At 30.0% G+C, this 17,941-nt stretch overlaps 4 protein-coding genes across 7 annotated transcripts in view; 1 reads left to right on the forward strand and 3 right to left on the reverse strand.

Annotated features, from left to right (window-relative positions):
• The window catches only part of LOC126840334 (uncharacterized), a 40,888-nt gene extending 37,281 nt beyond the window's left edge, over positions 1-3,607 (forward strand). Inside the window, exons 6-8 of one of the 2 annotated variants that reach the window (XM_050575997.1) lie at positions 172-318; positions 822-1,703; positions 2,206-3,607. In XM_050575997.1, coding sequence (XP_050431954.1) covers positions 172-318; positions 822-1,703; positions 2,206-2,576 — 1,400 coding nt within the window. In that variant the 3' untranslated portion in view covers positions 2,577-3,607. The remainder of the gene's footprint in view (positions 1-171; positions 319-821; positions 1,704-2,205) is intronic. The other variant, XM_050575996.1, reaches the window with a different exon arrangement.
• Positions 3,608-5,053: 1,446 nt separating this feature from the next.
• On the reverse strand, positions 5,054-7,276 carry LOC126841142 (protein adenylyltransferase Fic). The gene is made up of 6 exons (XM_050577458.1): positions 6,781-7,276; positions 6,504-6,706; positions 6,269-6,448; positions 5,805-6,068; positions 5,470-5,723; positions 5,054-5,409 (listed from the first exon to the last, which is right to left on the reverse strand). The coding sequence occupies exons 1-6, from the start codon at positions 7,034-7,036 to the stop codon at positions 5,244-5,246; spliced, it is 1,323 nt and encodes a 440-aa protein (XP_050433415.1). The 5' UTR covers positions 7,037-7,276; the 3' UTR covers positions 5,054-5,243.
• A 734-nt stretch (positions 7,277-8,010) lies between these two features.
• Positions 8,011-11,719, reverse strand: LOC126841141 (ubiquitin-like modifier-activating enzyme ATG7). The gene is made up of 15 exons (XM_050577457.1): positions 11,377-11,719; positions 11,077-11,302; positions 10,716-10,911; positions 10,520-10,633; positions 10,160-10,395; positions 9,982-10,079; positions 9,802-9,916; positions 9,591-9,735; positions 9,360-9,518; positions 9,112-9,288; positions 8,824-8,955; positions 8,639-8,748; positions 8,434-8,566; positions 8,243-8,362; positions 8,011-8,172 (listed from the first exon to the last, which is right to left on the reverse strand). The coding sequence occupies exons 1-15, from the start codon at positions 11,393-11,395 to the stop codon at positions 8,143-8,145; spliced, it is 2,010 nt and encodes a 669-aa protein (XP_050433414.1). The 5' UTR covers positions 11,396-11,719; the 3' UTR covers positions 8,011-8,142.
• Positions 11,720-14,175: 2,456 nt separating this feature from the next.
• Positions 14,176-17,571, reverse strand: LOC126841144 (protein maelstrom 2-like). Of its 3 annotated transcripts, none has more exons than XM_050577461.1 (8): positions 17,217-17,571; positions 16,768-16,944; positions 16,429-16,575; positions 15,767-15,897; positions 15,554-15,701; positions 15,089-15,258; positions 14,853-15,005; positions 14,176-14,752 (listed from the first exon to the last, which is right to left on the reverse strand). In XM_050577461.1, exons 2-8 carry the CDS (start codon positions 16,910-16,912, stop codon positions 14,639-14,641), a joined length of 1,008 nt encoding a protein of 335 aa, XP_050433418.1. In that variant the 5' UTR covers positions 16,913-16,944; positions 17,217-17,571; the 3' UTR covers positions 14,176-14,638. The 3 variants fall into 3 exon arrangements, with proteins under 3 accessions (XP_050433418.1, XP_050433420.1, XP_050433419.1); XM_050577463.1 differs by having other exon boundaries at positions 15,554-15,695; positions 17,217-17,570; XM_050577462.1 differs by lacking the exon at positions 17,217-17,571 and adding an exon at positions 17,132-17,213.
• Positions 17,572-17,941: the final 370 nt, after the last annotated feature.

Below are 17,941 nucleotides of genomic sequence, written 5' to 3' on the forward strand. Positions count from 1 at the left end.
TAAACAGTTTTATTATCTTTATTTGTTTATTCTAAAAATCTGATTTAATTGTTCAATATATTAGTTGCTACTAACAGTTATAAATTTACAATCCAAGTGTTTGAATTTTGTCTCTTTTTTTTTTTACGTAGAAAAATGTGTTGGCTTTTAAAAAAGGGTTTTCTGTTTTAGTGAGAAAAAAGTGGAGCGTCGTGAAGAACAAAATAAATCCGGGACCGTTGCAGGGTCACAGCGCTTGCAAAGTGATGGGTTCAATGATTATTTTTGGCGGCAAAAAAGGAGGACACATTAGCAACGAGTTGTGGAAGTTTTATTTCGGTAATGGGTCACTTTAATAATTATATAGCCTAACCGTGATTTAATTGGGTTTAACGGTCCAGAATGATATATTATCACACTCAGATTAACGACACAAAAGCTAGGACAGTAACTCAAACAATATATCAAAACAGACCTGATAATTACAATGAATTATCACCAATTATTGTAGAACGTTTTATTTTTTGTCAACTCTATCAGAAAATAAATTGCAATAAATCGATACAATTGTTTGTCCGTTTTTTGTAAAAAAAGGTTTACTCGTGGTTAAAAATTGCTTCGCTAAACTATATGCCTTCTACTGTAACAAGCTTAAATAATTGTATTTTTTATGCAAACACATTTCCCTCTGTAATGATTTTGTAATGCGTTTTGCGGACAAAAGTATTTTCGGTCAATGTAATAATATGAATAATATTTAAGTAAAAATATATCAAACCTACATACCATATTAAAAAGTAAAACAAAACAAAAATACAATTATACATAATATGTTATTTTAGCCAGCGAAACGTGGGAAAAGGTGCAGACCACTTATCCGCAGCCACCGCCTATTTGTGAAGCAATAACAGTGGCCGTGTCGGATACGACGACCACAACGGCGGCGGCAACGACTACGACGAAGAACGGACGGGAGAACGGTGTGCAGAGTCCGTTGGGCAGGCGGTCCAGGAGCGGCCGTTCGGTGGACAGGCAGAATGGCTGCAGCGCGGACAGGGAACATCACGTGTACCAACACCAGTCTAGGCCGGAATCGAGGTCCGGTGGTTCGAACGTGAACATCCTGAAGGAGCTGTCGAAACTGTCGCAGCTCAACCTCTACCGGTTGGCGCACAACAAATCGTACAGCGTGTTGAGCAGCAGCGATAGCGTCGTGTCCGGCGACAACTACCAACAGCAGCAGCAGAACATGGTAAAGTCGCAGAGCGCGAATGTGATCGCCAGGTCATTGATCTCGCCGGTGGTGCCCAACTGCTCGCCGCCCAAGTCGTTCCGGATGCCCAGAGACCACATTTCTGTGCCCAACTTCGGCGTCGCCTTGACGCCTGTCGAGGCCACCAAACTGGTGTACTTGGAAGGCGAGGAAGCGCCCAGTCCGCGCGTCGAGATTGACAACGACTTCGGGTCGGTTCACATGAGGTTCCACCCGAACGGCCCGTCGTCCGCGTTCAACAAGATGATGAACCGCCGCAGTTACCCGCTGACTAGTTCGGCATCCGTCCGTTTCGGTAACCCGTACAGCACGCCGGAAGAACCAGGAGAAATCACGTCCGGTTATGCCAGCATCGAGACCGTGCACCAGTCGCCCAACGGCGATGGACCCATAAGTTTTTCCAATCCCAACTACATGGTACAGGCTGACATACAAAACGCCATATCCAAAGGTACGCGCGACCGCACGGTTATTTCATTTTACGGTTATATAATTCAAACTACCTAAGTATACTAGTAATTGTACATTAATTAATTAATATATTAGTATATTAGAGAGAAGAAGAAAAACCTATGTATGGTTTTTAGGATAAGAAATTAGTACATAGAGGTAGTTTAGGCGTGTCTTATATAGCGGACAAAATGGCTTAGATGGTTTGGACATGTTATAAAGAGAGAAAACCCGGAAACAATAAAAATGGTAATGAAAATAAATGTAGGAAGAAGGAGGGGAAGAGGAAGACCAGAAAAAGGTGGTTATATGCGATTGAGAATGATATGTGTACTGTTGGTGTACACGTGATGGTGTGAAAGATCTTGCGGAATGGAGGCTTAGGACAATGGTGGCCGATCCCAAATAGTTAGGATGGAGGCGAATGAGAAGAAGAGGAAGAAGTATATTAATAACTTGTATACCAATATATTAGTAATTGATCGGTTTGCTTGTTGTTGCAGGAGACTACGTTAAGTTAAACAGTCCACCGGACAGTCTGTTGGAGGACAGCGATAACGCATTCGAAATGCGCCAGATGAACCGGCCCGTTCCGCCCAAAACATTGGCGTTGAGCTCGTCCACGGCGTTCAACTCGACCATAACGTCGTACAACTCGTCCAAGAAGTTGAACCACTCTAGCGTAGACATACGCGGCCCCACGCCAAAGGCCCGTGCCGTCAGCGCCAGTCGGGCCGGAGTGCGTGAACATCAGCCGCAAGTGAAAGAATGCACGGTGTTCCTATTGGGCGGTATCGAACAGGACGGCTCGGTGACGGTGTTCAAGAAACCGATGACTATGTGGAAGCTGAGCATGTACTTCCGAAGCGTTTAGATCTGACCTATCCATCCGTTAGGGTCATAGATCTTAGCTTAAACTATTATTACTATTTATGAACTAAGTGTTGTGAGCTTAAGTTTGTATACCTCTGTAAATTTGGACGTTTTTTGTGTATTTTGAAACAATTTTTCTCAGGCTTGAACTAGCCATAAATGATTTCCGAGCCTTTGGAAAAATTTGCCAGTGCCATTGATGACTGATGGCAATTTATTGTGTAAATTATTATGCGTGATGATTTTTTTTTTTATTGCAACACGTGCCATCGAATATAATTCTTCCAGTACGATTAATATAACAAATTGTTATTAACATCATATATTATTTTGTAATACTGTCCGTCCGGCGTGTCGCGGGTCCGTCCATCTAAAAACGAATAAAATAATTTTATTAATCGCACCTAAAACAAAACAAGTGCCGAAAATTCATTCTTTCAAATTATTTAAGTGAAATTGCATGCTTATAATGTGCGATTTGAAATCCGTTTAGGTATACGTGGATTTTTATACTTTCACATATTATTATATAGGTATTATAATTATTTATGTATCCAGTATCATATTAGTTGTGATATTTTAATAAGACACGTCTTGTCGGTCAACGATTTTATACATTTTTTTCTAATTAGGTTTATAGATATTTTATAAATCCATAGTTATTTGCTACCATCAGATTTTCGGTTAAAAACTATGAGGCATATATCGACTTGAAGTCGTTTAGTCATTGTCACCAAAAAAAACAATAATATTTTAACTTACTTTCGACGGTTTTAGGATAACTTTCCTGCCAAGATTGCAATTTTTTAGTTTAATTGTAATAGTTTCATTTTTGTATCTTAATTCAATAACATTCAATACAATATTTTTTTTTTTAAATTACAGGCGATTTAGAGTGAACATTTTTTTTCAAATTCAATTTAAGAAACATGAATATTAAACGTGTTACGTGTCATAAATGGAAAAGTGCTTAAACTATTATATCAAATTTTAATAATTGATCGTATTAGATGTTTTCTAAGAAAATCTTCATAGGAAAATTTCAAATATTTAAATTAAAACTGTTTGGATTTGAAAATTATTCTTATGATAATATCCGAACTTGTCTATATTTAAATAATCAAATATTATATACATTTTTTACAAAATATACAATTTGCATACCTAATATGTGTGCATTGTATTTAAATAACTAGATATCTGCAGTTTTAAAATCCTTATAACAATTGTAATACTTCGAAATTTTTTGTTTATTGAATACTTTAAATCATGTTTTAATAAGTAATAAGTAACAATCATAGTTACATTAAAAAAATGTCAAAGTATACTTTTTACTTTCCTCAAATATTATTTTTGGATTTACAACCGTCATTAGGATTAACTCGGTGATTTTGTGATTTTATAATTACAAACATATTTACATATTTTTTTTTAAAAATATTAAAAATAATCCTGTTTGCTTGTTTATGCATTAATTCTACAATAGTTCAAAAATCGTGTTTCTTTCTTCAGCTTAAATGTATTTTTTTAAATATTAATTTCAAGTTTCCTATTTTATTATTTTTATTTTAGTATATATTATTTATCATTTACTATACTAACTTGTATGTAAAACCACGTTATGTTAATTATGTAATTATAAAGATTTTTTTTTTAAGAAGTGCAATATTATATATATAGTATAAACACATACAACGTAATGTAACATTTGTATGTTAAAATATAGATAATATTTTTTATGAATTATTATCAATTTTCGTAATGCGTTTAATACGTAAAATAATTACAATAATTTATTTTTAATAATAATTAAAATAATTAATACGTAAAATACGTATCTCAACCAAAATTTTCCTGATATTTACATACATTGTACTTTAACCCATTTTTAGCATTTGCTATCATTACATAATGTAATACTAGTTTATTCTTTTTTGTTAATTTAAAATTTATGTTTTTATTAAACTTGTTTGTTATTTTACACAATATTTTTTAATGTTTAATATATTATATTATACTTCAATTACCAAAATATGAGTGCAATATGTATTTGTTTATTTTTTTTGTTGTGAAATAAAATTCAAAATTTTTCTCTTTCTTTAATATAACACAATTTTAACTGGTTTGTATTATTGTTTAGAATTTTTACTATGCATATTATTTTACTAATTGCGGTAGTTGCCTAACACACATCTATAAGAGTGATTATAATACTGTAAGTTATGATTAAACATATTTTTTGTAATTAAATTGATTTTTTCATTTAGTGGTAATCCACTTTTGGGCAGTTTAAGAATTGTCGAAAATTCTGTGATTGTCTGATTTTTTGCTTTTGTCTGTAATATATACCTATACCAATGTAGTACAACCTAATGTATTATTGAAATAAAAATATAAAAAGCATTTTAACTGGTCAAATATATTTCTGTCATGCATATATTACTTATAACATTGAAACATATAATTAGGTTTAAAATTAAATGGTAAACACTGAATAACTTAATATCACAGGCAATTGGCAATAGTTTGAGGCATAATAATACATCTAAAACAATAATAATAAAATAGTAAATACTAGAATATTTGACATTATACAAAAACAGTGAAGATATAAGATAACAAAAAAATACAACAAATAATTGGTAAAATAAAAAAAGGGTTTTAGATATTAGTTTAAAATAATATTATCGTAATCTAATTCCGGAATGTCAGTAGTAAATTCTGTTGATGTCGATAATAAAAATTGGTTTAGTGTTTTTTCAGTACATTCTGCAATGAATCTCATAAACGGCCTAATGTCACCTTTGTTAGCAAGGTCCAAATTTCGATAATACCTATTTAAAAAAAAATACAATTGTTGACATCAACATAATACACTAGGATAATGTATGTACTTGTGTCTTTCTCCTTTTGGAATTATGACAGGAGGATAACCAGCTTGCATTAAAATCATGTTCATGAGGAGTCGCGAGGTACGTCCATTGCCATCGGTGAACGGATGTATATGCACTAATTTATAATGTGCCAATGCAGCATATCTAACAGGATGTAATCGAAGAGCGGTGTCGGAATTCAGCCATTTCGAAAAATTTTCCATTAGTGCCAAAATATGTGATGGACCCGGAGGAATATGACCACCAACAAAAACCTAAAAAAATTAAAACTTAACTATTAAAATTATACAGCGAAGGAAGAGCCATTTTCAATTGTTTATTTTCAGTTTAAATACTTGAGTATGACGGAAAACTCCACTTTCAAAAGGGTCGACAAATGCCATAACTCTTTTATGAATTTCTAAAATATCGTCGACTGCTATACGTCCAAACTGATTGATTAATGTGGCATTAATGTACTTGAGAGCGGCTTCAAGACCTATTATTTCATTATGTTCGGCAAGACTTCTTCCACCTATGGCCATTCTAGTTTCTAATATTGATCTTGTTTCTGATAAAGACATTCTATTTCCTTCAATACCAACGGTGTGATAAATGTGCTAATAAAAGTATTGAAAAAACATACTTATTATTTGTATACTATCGAACTATACATAATACATTATCTACATTACTGTATGGGATACCAAAATATACTGATGAACATAAAGGACGATTTTAATATTTTATTAAGTTTACAACACTTTATAATAATAATATATAAAAAATGAACACTAATTTTACTTTTTATTTAACATACTTGAAAATATGCTTCTTTTTTTGCTCGTCTTAAAGCACTATTTGATTCAGATATAGATGCCACTTTGTCTCTTTTTTCATCAATACGTTTAAGTTGTTGCCAATCTAAATCATCAACAATTAGTTCGGTTCTCTTACGATTTCGCAACGCTCCTTTATGTTTTGGACTATGTACAAGTGCCTAAAATATTATGTAAACTATGTAAACTGTCAACCAATGTTCTTAGATAACAAACCTGAAAATACATTTGATCAGCTTTTACAACATCTTTCTGTAACTCTTCAATAATCTCTCCGTAGCCATTTAACAAATCGGGATTTCTCGGAGAAAGTGCTATCCCGTGTTCTATAAGTTTCATTGCTTTTTGGGTTTTACCTTCCAATTTCATTTCATTAGCAGCAATTAGTGATATCAGTGCTTCAACATTGTCTTGGTCAGCTATAAAAAAAAAAAAGATACATAGAAATGACTTATTGGTAGATCAACAACAATTTTGAAATAATTTTTCTTACAAACAACATCCACAGTTGATTCTCTGATGATTAATTCATGGACTTCTTTACCCGTATCGACCAATTCGTGATAGTCGAAATCGACAATTGAAAAAGGGCGCCTCACAATCAAATCTTTATGTTCACTGTGATCATGTAGAACGAACGGCCAAAATATTGGCAATAGGATGCAGCATAATACTCCAATCAGGAATACAATTAAAACCAAATATGATTTTACAAACCTATAAGGTTGTAATAATGCCAACCACTTCATCGTTGCTGCAGGCGGATCTTCTTATGACGGACCAGAAATATACAACAACGGTTTAGTACTTATCATGGTCAATAAGTATAGCATGTTAAATACAATTATAAAGTTATCCATGTAGCTGTTAATAACCTGTACGTGAATTTGAAAAAAAAAATATCATCATTCATCAATGACATATTTAAATATGTAATATTATTGTATCAAACACAAAAAAGTAATAACGACTAAAATATTTTATTGTGTAACCTATAGCACCACGTATAAAGTAGCTGATAATGTTATCATTCATTTATTATCTACAGCCCGTTTACGTGATAACAATCGTGCAGAGCACTAATCTGCAATTCTGAATTCACTAACTATGAACCAGCCTGTATCTTAAAAGATATTAGACTTTTTAAAATACTTCTTCATACTTTCATAGTTATTAGTTAGCCCAAATTTGATATATTTTGCTACTATCTATAACCTTATCCCTTATGTGTTAAAACGCAATGAAATTGATTTTTTTAGATGGTAACATAATATATATTAACTCATTTTTTTTAGATTAAGCATAATTTGCTGAAAAATTTGACTAGTCGATAACCATTTATAATAATTACTTATAAAGTTATTTTAGTGTAAAATGTAGGACGGGAAATGGAGTGAGGTAGAGTAATGTGTTCGGATAAAAATAATACTATACTACAAACTTCTTCCTGTACTTAATTTTATTTTTAACTTTAAAACTGATTATCGACTAGTTACTAAATTAATCTTAATAAAATATATACTATGTTACTATTTAAAAAGTTCAAGTTCATAAGGATTTAAAACATAAGGGATGAGGTTATGTTTTTCTAAAATAAATTAAAATTAGGTGAAATATTAACTATAAAAGATAATTTGTTTGCTAATTTTGCCTGGACCTGTGTTTTTTAATATGCAGTTAGACATTGAATTGTACATAAATAATAATTGTGTAACTTATAATTAATTGTAGAATATAAATAAACAAACAAATATTAATAAATATATATTTATTCAAATGCATGACACTCTAGAATATGTGCATAAGTAATTGCTGATTTTCAGAATCAATCCAATAGTAGGAGTGAATGTGGATTTCAAATATCAAATTCATCGACTTCAAAAATCTGAAAAATACAATTTTTAAATATACTGTTTAGAAGAATAGGTTATTTCCACAGAATAATTGTATTATACTTCGAGTTTTTCAAACTGATTTTTGAGTTCAGTTAATCCTGTCAAGTCTTCTAAGTAATTTGGGTTTGTAAACACATAACTTAAAAATTCATCTCTGCTATTAATAAAACTGTTAGTAACCTAAAACAAATGTAACAAATATTATAACATAACCTGCTAAGCTTGTGATCTTTTTCTTTTTTTTAAATTACTTTGGATGAACATGCGATGCATTTATCAAAATTTGGAGTGAATGGTGTAATCTGTTGGTAGTCAAACAAAAAACCCCTGATAGAATGTGGCACAACCCCTATACAACTATTAGCGTTTGCTGAAATGTCGTCTCTAAATACAAATAAAAAGTAATGTACTTGTAATTATTTATTAAATATAAATACTATTATTATTATATTCTACTTCAGTTGAGCATAGGAGACAAATAATTCAACAGCCAAAGCTCCGGCTATTGCTGATACTCCTGGCCTAGTAACAGTGCATTGTTGATCCAATGTCTTATCCACAGAAGACTTAAAAAATTAACAGGTGTTAAATGAATACAAAATAGTTTAACTATTGTAAAATGTCAATTTGCATTATCTTACATTCCCTGGTGCAGTAACATCATTGCAAAAATAACATCCCAATTTTGTAGTTTCAGAGGACGCCGACTGCAATTTGGTTCCATGTCTGATTACTAAATATGAATCAAAACCGAGAGCAGCAGTTATGGCAAGCTTAAAAAAAAAAGACTTTTTAACATTCAAATTTTACCGAATTATTATTTAATAAATTATGCCAATTTTAAAAATAAAAAACTTTATTATCAAATATAATTAAAAAAGAAAAAAAAATCAAAATCAATAACTGATTAAAATTGTCTAAACGTTTACTTTGTTGTGTAAAGTTGACAGCATTGTAGGTAACCAACGGCTCTCTCTTGAGTCTGTTAGCAAAAATATAACATCGTGATCTTGTATGAGTTTTGAAAGTCGGTCCACATCGTGTAGGCCTTCACTATTTGCTTCATGGCCAGGCATTGGAATATTTATTATCACACCAGCGCTGTTCTAATTATTAAGCAACAATACATATAAATAATGTCAGTAATAACACATCAGTAAAAAATATAGGTGCATACTATTTCTGGATGTATCTCTTTTAAAACTTCCGCGGCCGCTAAGGCTTTATAGGTGTTTGAACCCACGCAATGTGAATGCTTGTACAGCGATTGCCGAACAGGGTTCGAATAAGAAACTTTACCGTTGTCAATAAATGTTATGTTGCGAACACCCCATGACTAGTAAATAATATCACATAAACCAAATTAGTATTTATTATGAACAATATTGACTTGACTAATTAGATGTACCATTAGATTTCTGGCAACACAGCAGCCTAAAGTACCAGCACCTATTACAAGACATTTTGACTGAGCTAAAACGTTCAAATTTAAATCCGGTGCTAAACGCCATTTCATAAGCTTAAGATTTAAATCGACAGACTCTCTGGCATGCCTTTAAAAAAAATGTATTCTATGAGATAGATATTAAAATTCAAAATTCAACTTGTATAATACTAACTTTTTTGAGTCCATCGTTTTACTAAGGTCGACATATTTAGGACAAAACTTTCCTTTATTGTTTTTTTCCCAGCCTACAAACTTAATGTCTTGTACAATCGCCATTTCAAAATTAGCTAATAACATTTATACTCTTTTAGCATTAAATTACATAATAACAAAAACATAATTAAAAACACACATTGTACTTTGATACTGAACAAAATGCTTTTGTTAAACTTATTTTGTGTTGTTCCTCTCAAAGCAATAACTTTAAATGTTGAATTCAATGCAGATGGACTTTAAAACAAATAATATCCATAATAAAATTACTATCAATTTAAAATGTTACATTGTAATAAGTAAAACATATACATTACCAATGTAATAGTAAAAGAAACAAAACATTTCTCAATGGCCATCCTGGGTTGTTTTCTAAATCTGAAGGATCTGCAAATACTAAATAACACTGTGATTGATTTTCCAATGTATTTCTTAGTTCTATGTACTTTTCTAAAGTAATAACTTCAATCTCGCCGCCTTTTTTTAACACAATACCAAAAAATCCTCTTTGATTAATTTGAAGACTTTGAAATTTAGGAAGAAGACAATCAATCTAATGTCATAAAAATAAACCCAATAATAATTTAGCTTTGGTTATAGTCAAATGGTAAAAATCTCAGCTATGCATATCATTTTAGTATTACTATAATTAATACTTGATGATCTTAAGAACCTACTTGAGTAAGTAATAATACAGTATCAAGTGGTCTTGGAAGGTCGGCTAAATAATACATTGGTTCAGCAAAAGTTGGAAACGCAAACCAATAATAAAAATGGTATCGCTTAAGATCCTATTAAACAATAAATATTAAATTATTAGATTATTGATTTATTGTAAATTACAAAATTAAAAATAATATAAGATTTACTTACAGAATACATCAATATATTGAATGCTGGAATTAACGAAGGATCTTTAACTGCTCTTCCGGAACGAAAATCGTCCAGCAATTGTTCTCCGAAATTCTTTAGTAACTCACTTTTATCACAGTTTTTAAAGGAATCTAATGTATTTCTATGTATACAATGACCTCTGGCAACATAGTTAGTCGATGTTTGGTTGATTTCTCTAATAACATAATAGTCTAAATTATTATATTTAGTAATTTTAAATAAAAACTGGTTACAATAAAATTATGCCAATGGTATAAAATAAATCGGCGTATGGCTTCAATACTCAATATAGCCTTTATTTTATCTACTAAGTATACTTTTGAATAAAATAAACACTTACTGGTTGAACGATGAACAATCCAACGATATAAATGGAGCACTCTTTGAAGAATAAAAGCCAATAAGAGGCCTAGATACTTCACTCAACTTATCGACCTCCAATTTTAACTGTGTAACTTTATACCAAAAAGAAGGATCAAGACAAGAAAATAGTGATTGGAACCGTACATTTTTCTTGTTTTCCAAACTAGACTCTCCTTTTGAATCTTCAGTCGTATCCACTTGTTCTAACGTTGTATAAAACAAAATATTACACCTAATGAAGTTTTTGTATTTTTTTTTAATACCAAAATAGTTTTACCTGATATTGTGTTTTCCATTTTCTTAAAAAGGTAACAATTTTTTTAGAAATAAATTTTTATTGTAATAAATCACTATCTATATTTTATATTCTTCTTATTGCCATTTTTGGCTTTCTTATTATCAGTTATTTGTACTATTATTATGACATTAATTGTTTAATATTATTACTCCTGTCACAGATAGAGTAATGAAATTCTTTACCTTATTATTGACTTACGAGTTATGACACATGATTTGAACAATAATTTTTTTAAACGAATAAGGAGAGTCGAGAGTCCTGGAGAGTTGTCAACTGTTATTTGTATATATCCTTTTATTTATTATTATTATATATGATTTATGTTAATGTGATAAAATGTCTTTAACTGATAACAACCACAGACATATCACATACAACAACTCCTTCCTCACATTTTTTTGGCGGCGTTCCAAGGACCACGTGACACCTGTAGCACTTAGCTGATAAGTGATGTCGATTTACAATTGTCTTTCAGCTCGAATACTTACGTTAATGTATTGTATTTTGTTCAGAAGTTTTGTTTAGGACTTGGATGATTCGACTCGACGCACAACAGAACGAAATATGCTGTTTTTATTTGTTTTCAACCGATAAGCATGGTAATTAAAAAATAATTTTCTTTACTAACAATAATTTACTATTTTACTCTTACTAACAATGCAGAGGGGCTTTATAGTGAATACCAAAAAAATTTTCTGCTTACAAGGCGCCCGCAGGTGAAAATTCAGGGGGGCCGCCTATGATTTTTTAATGGATTTTGCGAGTTTAGGATAATATTTGATACATTTTTTTTTAACTTGCTAAGATGCTAGCGGGGGAAGTTGCCCCTTCCGCCCGTCCCTGTGGGCGCCCATGTCTATTTTACCAATATTAGAAATCATGAAATGATGTAATACTTATAAAAAGTTAAAAAAAAAAAAAACAATGGCTTTTGACTAGAAATTTTTTTGTTTTGTTTTTTGATCCTTTGTTCTGTGTTATAGAGCTATAATTACGACAAGCAAACTATTCATTTATTATTCCTTTTATCATTTTATAAATTTAAAAAAAAACATTCTAGCTATTTATTAAATTGATATCAATTTAAAATAAAAAATATTTTACGTTATTCTCTAATATAAGGTATATTTTAATACTTATAATACTCTTTATTTATTAAAATTCAAATTGATATTTAAAATTGTTTAGAGCTTGTGTTTTTTTTTGTTATAAAATATTTTAATTTTTTGGTTAAAATATCTTGAGTAACTTATTTTGGACTAAAAATATTAAAACATGTATAATTTTATTTTCTTGAGTTAACCTTTAAATGGTCGTGCGAGGTAAACATTTTCCATTACACAAATTTGTAGGTACCTACTTCTTTCACTAATTTTTCTACTAACCTTTATTTTTTAATGTACAACATATTCTTTTACATAATTAACAAATTTAATTGAGAAAAAAATGATTTTCATAACTAGATTTTAGAATTTAATTATTTAGAAACATCTTGACTGTTCAGTATCAGTTTTTTTTATTTTACATAATATACAATCTATACAATGTAGTAAATTGATTAATGAGTATATTTGAGGTTTCTATTTACGATAGCGTGTTTTGACTTGAGTTAGAGACCGTCTACCAACGACACTTTTATTTTTAGTTTGTTACCGTTTTAATAGGTTTTGCCATCATTTATGTTACAACCTTATAGAAGGATTTCTTAACATGTTAGGTAATGCTAGGTTTATAGCCAAGTTTGGAAGATTGAATAGAAAGTTTTGGTATCTAGTATATAACTGTATAGCGCATTCAGGTATGGATTTGATTTTCTGCAGCTCCCTAGATTTGTGGGCCGTAGGTCCATAGGGGTTTTATTAGTAGATTATAACTTTGGTCGTAGAGTAAGTTTTGAGGTTCATGAATTTGTTTCGGGCAGTTTCAGATTTAGGAATCTTTTAAGGAGACGTAGGCAGTTGTTAAGATTGGTTTTAGTGTTATTGGTATGATGTGACCTTATAAGGGTTGTCAAGTAAATTCTTAAGTATTTTACATTAAAGATGATGGAATTTAGATGTTAAGTATACAGACAGCCAGGTAGTTTGTCTACGAGTAAATATGTCTTGTACAGGTTTACTTTCATTGATTTGTACTCTCTTTTTTTTTAGCAATTTTGAAGTTGGTCTAGGTGGGATTGTAGATTGTTGTGACGCTGTATCTACGTCCCTGTGAATAGGAAGTATGCAGATCAGATTTAGATTTGAAATTTAGGATTGAAAACTTCTTCATAATAAGTTTTCGATTACAATGAGTTCAAGCTTATTTATATTTATATTTAAAAAAAATATAATATATATAAACAACAACATAATTGTAGGTAAAAAGTTTCCAAATATATAGATTTAGACAGTTAACACAGGCACACTAGTATGAAAAAACAATATTCCAATTACTGATAATCTAAGATAAACTTGTATACAGCAGCTATATAAAACATTAAATATTAACAATGGTGTAGCGCAGTGATGACCTCAGTTTCCATTCGGCACCTGAAGTTAAGCTGTGTTCGTTGCCACTTGGTCCCAGTTGGGTACTACCCTGGACTTATAGCGATTGTCAATGCCGTGACCCCACAAGTTAAATTAAATAAAAACTTTTTTATGTCATTTACATAATTTAAAATTTGTGGTGAGCCATGCAACTGATAGAAGGTTAAAGAAACTCGATGACAGGGTAATAAGGAACTTTTATAGTTTGTAGTTACTAAATTTTAATATAAAATGAGTACATTAGTCATTTAAAAAATATAAAATAATTTTATTATATTAATTTTACAATTTATAATTTGTTAAAAATATAAATTAGTTTTATTTTTTTTATAAAATATCATTATCAGTTTAACAGGTATTTAAGGCTCAAAGCTGCCATTACGAGGGTTTCTTGGCGAATTCACTGTCCAGAACAGGTTGTCAGACTAGCACCGGAGAGGAAGATGGCAGCTCCTTTTCACTGGACAATTGCTCGCCCAGCAAACGAAGTGCCCGTGACCGAGTGTTAAACCAGTGACACACACTTAAATATTAATGTAAGTTACATGTGTACTACATAAAGATAGTAAAATAATAAAAAATAATGGGTTTACTTATAATGCCAAAAAAAAATTAGACAAAATAAGAAATAAATTATTGGCTAAGTATAAAATAAAAAATTGGCTATAAATATAAAATAGTTATGACATTTATTATAGATTTATTAATAGTTAATCTATATTATCATCACAATAATATTTTTGATGATAATTAATTAAATACTCTGTTAGTGGCTTCATTCCAAGTTGTTGTCTAGTAATAGGTGTATTCTCGTCTTCAATAATCTTTAAAAAATGAAGTACAAAAATGTATATAATAGTATTTTGCATTAAATATGGCGCATGTTAACAATACTAAATCGTATTAAAATAAATATATATATACCAATCTCGATCCGTCTCTCAATAATAATGCTACGTTTCTCCCAGGAATAATTTTAAGGCTGGTATATTTATTTAAATGTTTGCAAATATTTGACATCCATTGCAGAACACGTGACCTGGAACACTTAAATGCAATATCTCGTACTTCATGAAACTATAAAAAAAAAACATAACAGACAGATAAATGAAAGTAAATATTAATAGTTACTGAGTTAGTAGTTTTGTAACAAAATTTACCGTACAACCAAGACCAAGTCCATACATATCGGATCCTAGAATGTCTCTAAGAGAAAATCCTGGACTTATGTAATGTCCGTTTAAATGGATGTTGAATTTATTTATCATTTCATTAAATAACCTCTCAAGAGACCCTATTTTGAATAACAATTTGATGTATTCTGGGTTATCTAAAATAAAATTGTATGCTGATTTTTATACAGATTTAAACTAATTTATCAATAAAAAAATAATACTTATAGTAATTTTATCAATAACAATTTTTACTATTTTGATAAGAAGAATCGCCAATTATTTGTAAAATGAAATTATAATTTACCACTTTATTCACATCTATGCTAAAATATTATTATTAATATTTAATAGTATTATAAAACTAACATAATTTCATGTCTCTTAAAAATAATCTAAACATTTTATATTATTTATATTCTAGTAACAATATATTAAGCAAGTTATACTTACGATTTGGAAATACTGTTTTATAAAGATTTTCAAGACTAATTTTTGTGTTCATCATATTAGAAAACATTTCAGTTTCTATGGTGTACAAGTATGGCAAATCTAATGTTTCTTCGTTTAAATCTTTTTCATTAAGTTCATTGCCCTGAAACAAACAAAAAAAAGGTATTTAAAAACAAATGACTATTTTCTACCATTGAAATAATTTTTAATTACATTTAAAAAACTGAGGAGATCTAACAATATTGTTTTATAGTCATCAGGATGATTATCCCAACAGCTAATTTTATGGTATGTGTCTGAGTACTGTCTCAAACCACCTCCATAACCCCGTGGATAGATTTTCGCTGTAACAAAGATACCAACATATTAGATAAATATAAAAAAGTTATAATTTCTATTTTCAAAAATGTTAAATTCTTTAGTATAACTATTAGGTAAATATATTTTTTATATTTATCAAATATCCCTGCATTAAAACATCATCATCTTGTACAGGCCTTGAAGACAGTGCCAACATGAGATGGTTTCTTAACGAATTCATTAAGCAGAATGTCCCGTCAGTCCATCGTAGAAGAGGGAATGTAGTACTATGGAGGATACTTTTTACCAGATGGTTTCTTGCCTGGCAAACAAAGCGTCGGTGACCCGAATCAGCAACAGTGAGTGCTAAACAAACTAATGCCTTATCCACTCGGCCACTAGTCCTCCTCTCATCATTAAAAAAGTTATCTAATTTACAAATTTTTAAGCTAAAAATATACTATACAATTTATTATCTTTAACTATTTATTTATATTTAATTATTATTGTAAAATAGTTTTGTTGATTATTTTTATATTTTAGTTTTAGATAAGTGAGTTCATTGGGATACTTACCAATACCAACTATCTGATGATAAATACGTGAAAAACCATTTGACAATGTAAATTCCAATGCAGAAATTTCAGCAGGAAAAAAATAACGCTCTTCAAGATGAGAATGACTACTGACGTGTATGAGTATAAATTTTTTATTCAGTAATTCTAAAAAAACAAAAATTAATCAAATAAATATGAATACAGTTCTAAAAACTGCATCACTTTAAGCACTGCTATATTAGTAACAAGTGAATTCTTAAAAAATAAAAATGTGTAATCGCAAATGTGTAACCAATCGTTAATGGTTTTACTTCTGAATGATTCCAGAAAAAGTAATAGTTTAGGAATTGTTTGTACCCGATTCGTTAGATAAAAGTTGGAACATTTTTTTTACGTCTTTGTGCATTGTCCAATACATATCACTATTTTCGTGCCGTTGAATAATTTGTGAGTAACCGCATTCATGATGATTACCATTTTGAGACTTCCATATTTTAGCCATGGCATTAAAATAATTTTCTTTTTGAGTATCAGCTGTAAAAGATAGTATATTATTCATACAATTAATTGTGCTTTTGATTTCCAAATACTTTAGATAAGCGGTATTTAGTCAATGTTATGATTAAAAATAAATGTTAGATTATTTTTAATTTAAAATATATTTTACTATTATATTAATGTGTTCAATAATAATCTTCAGTATTGATTACCAAAGACTTACCAAAGTAAAATTTAAATTTAAAAAAAAATTGTAGCCTCTGTCGTAATCAACATGACCAAGTAAATTTAGTAGAGGTTTTACTCACCTTAACATGTTATCATATTAGCAGTTGTAGAATTTTTGTTTTTCAAAATACATAGATTACAGGTATACAGTTTTATACTAAAATCCATGGAATATTAAAGTATAAATTACTTATTATTCAATCATACATTTAAAAAAAAATTTAATTGTCTTTTACATAAAAGACTATAACTTATTAGTCATAAGACAATGGAAAATATAAAAATTATGCAGTTTATTCTTATAAAATGTAATTTAAATTCAAAATTTTAACTTGATTACTAAAGGCAACAGCCTACAGCAGTGAGCAGATAACTGCTGACGTCTATCAACTAATTACTGTTATAGTGTTATTGTTGTCACTGAATGATGAGGTATCACTTATTTCAGTCCATAGATATATAATAAATATTATATATATATCTGTGTTTCAGTCATTTGTTTGGCTAATGATAACAGTAACCATTAAGCAATTGATAATATGATAACGACTAAACAAAATGGTTATATGACTGATAAGGCGCGCTTTTAACGGTTGTCCTATCTTTATTAAATAAAATAATTACTCAATACTCTGGTTATTTCATTAAGATAATGAAGGATAATATATATAATGGTAATTTCGAGAAAATTTTCAAATAACGAGAGTTTGTACACTTGTTACTGGTTTATGCTCTATAGATAAAATACATCCAGTTCAATTAAGAAATCCGATAAGTATAAGCGGTCCAATGGACCAAATAAAAC

The sequence above is a fragment of the Adelges cooleyi genome, unplaced genomic scaffold, assembly GCF_023614345.1.
Source record: "Adelges cooleyi isolate 19-005CV unplaced genomic scaffold, UGA_ACOO_1.1 ACOO_flye_CR_arks_rails_tigmint_CR_PRNA_376, whole genome shotgun sequence".
Lineage (NCBI taxonomy): Eukaryota > Metazoa > Arthropoda > Insecta > Hemiptera > Adelgidae > Adelges > Adelges cooleyi.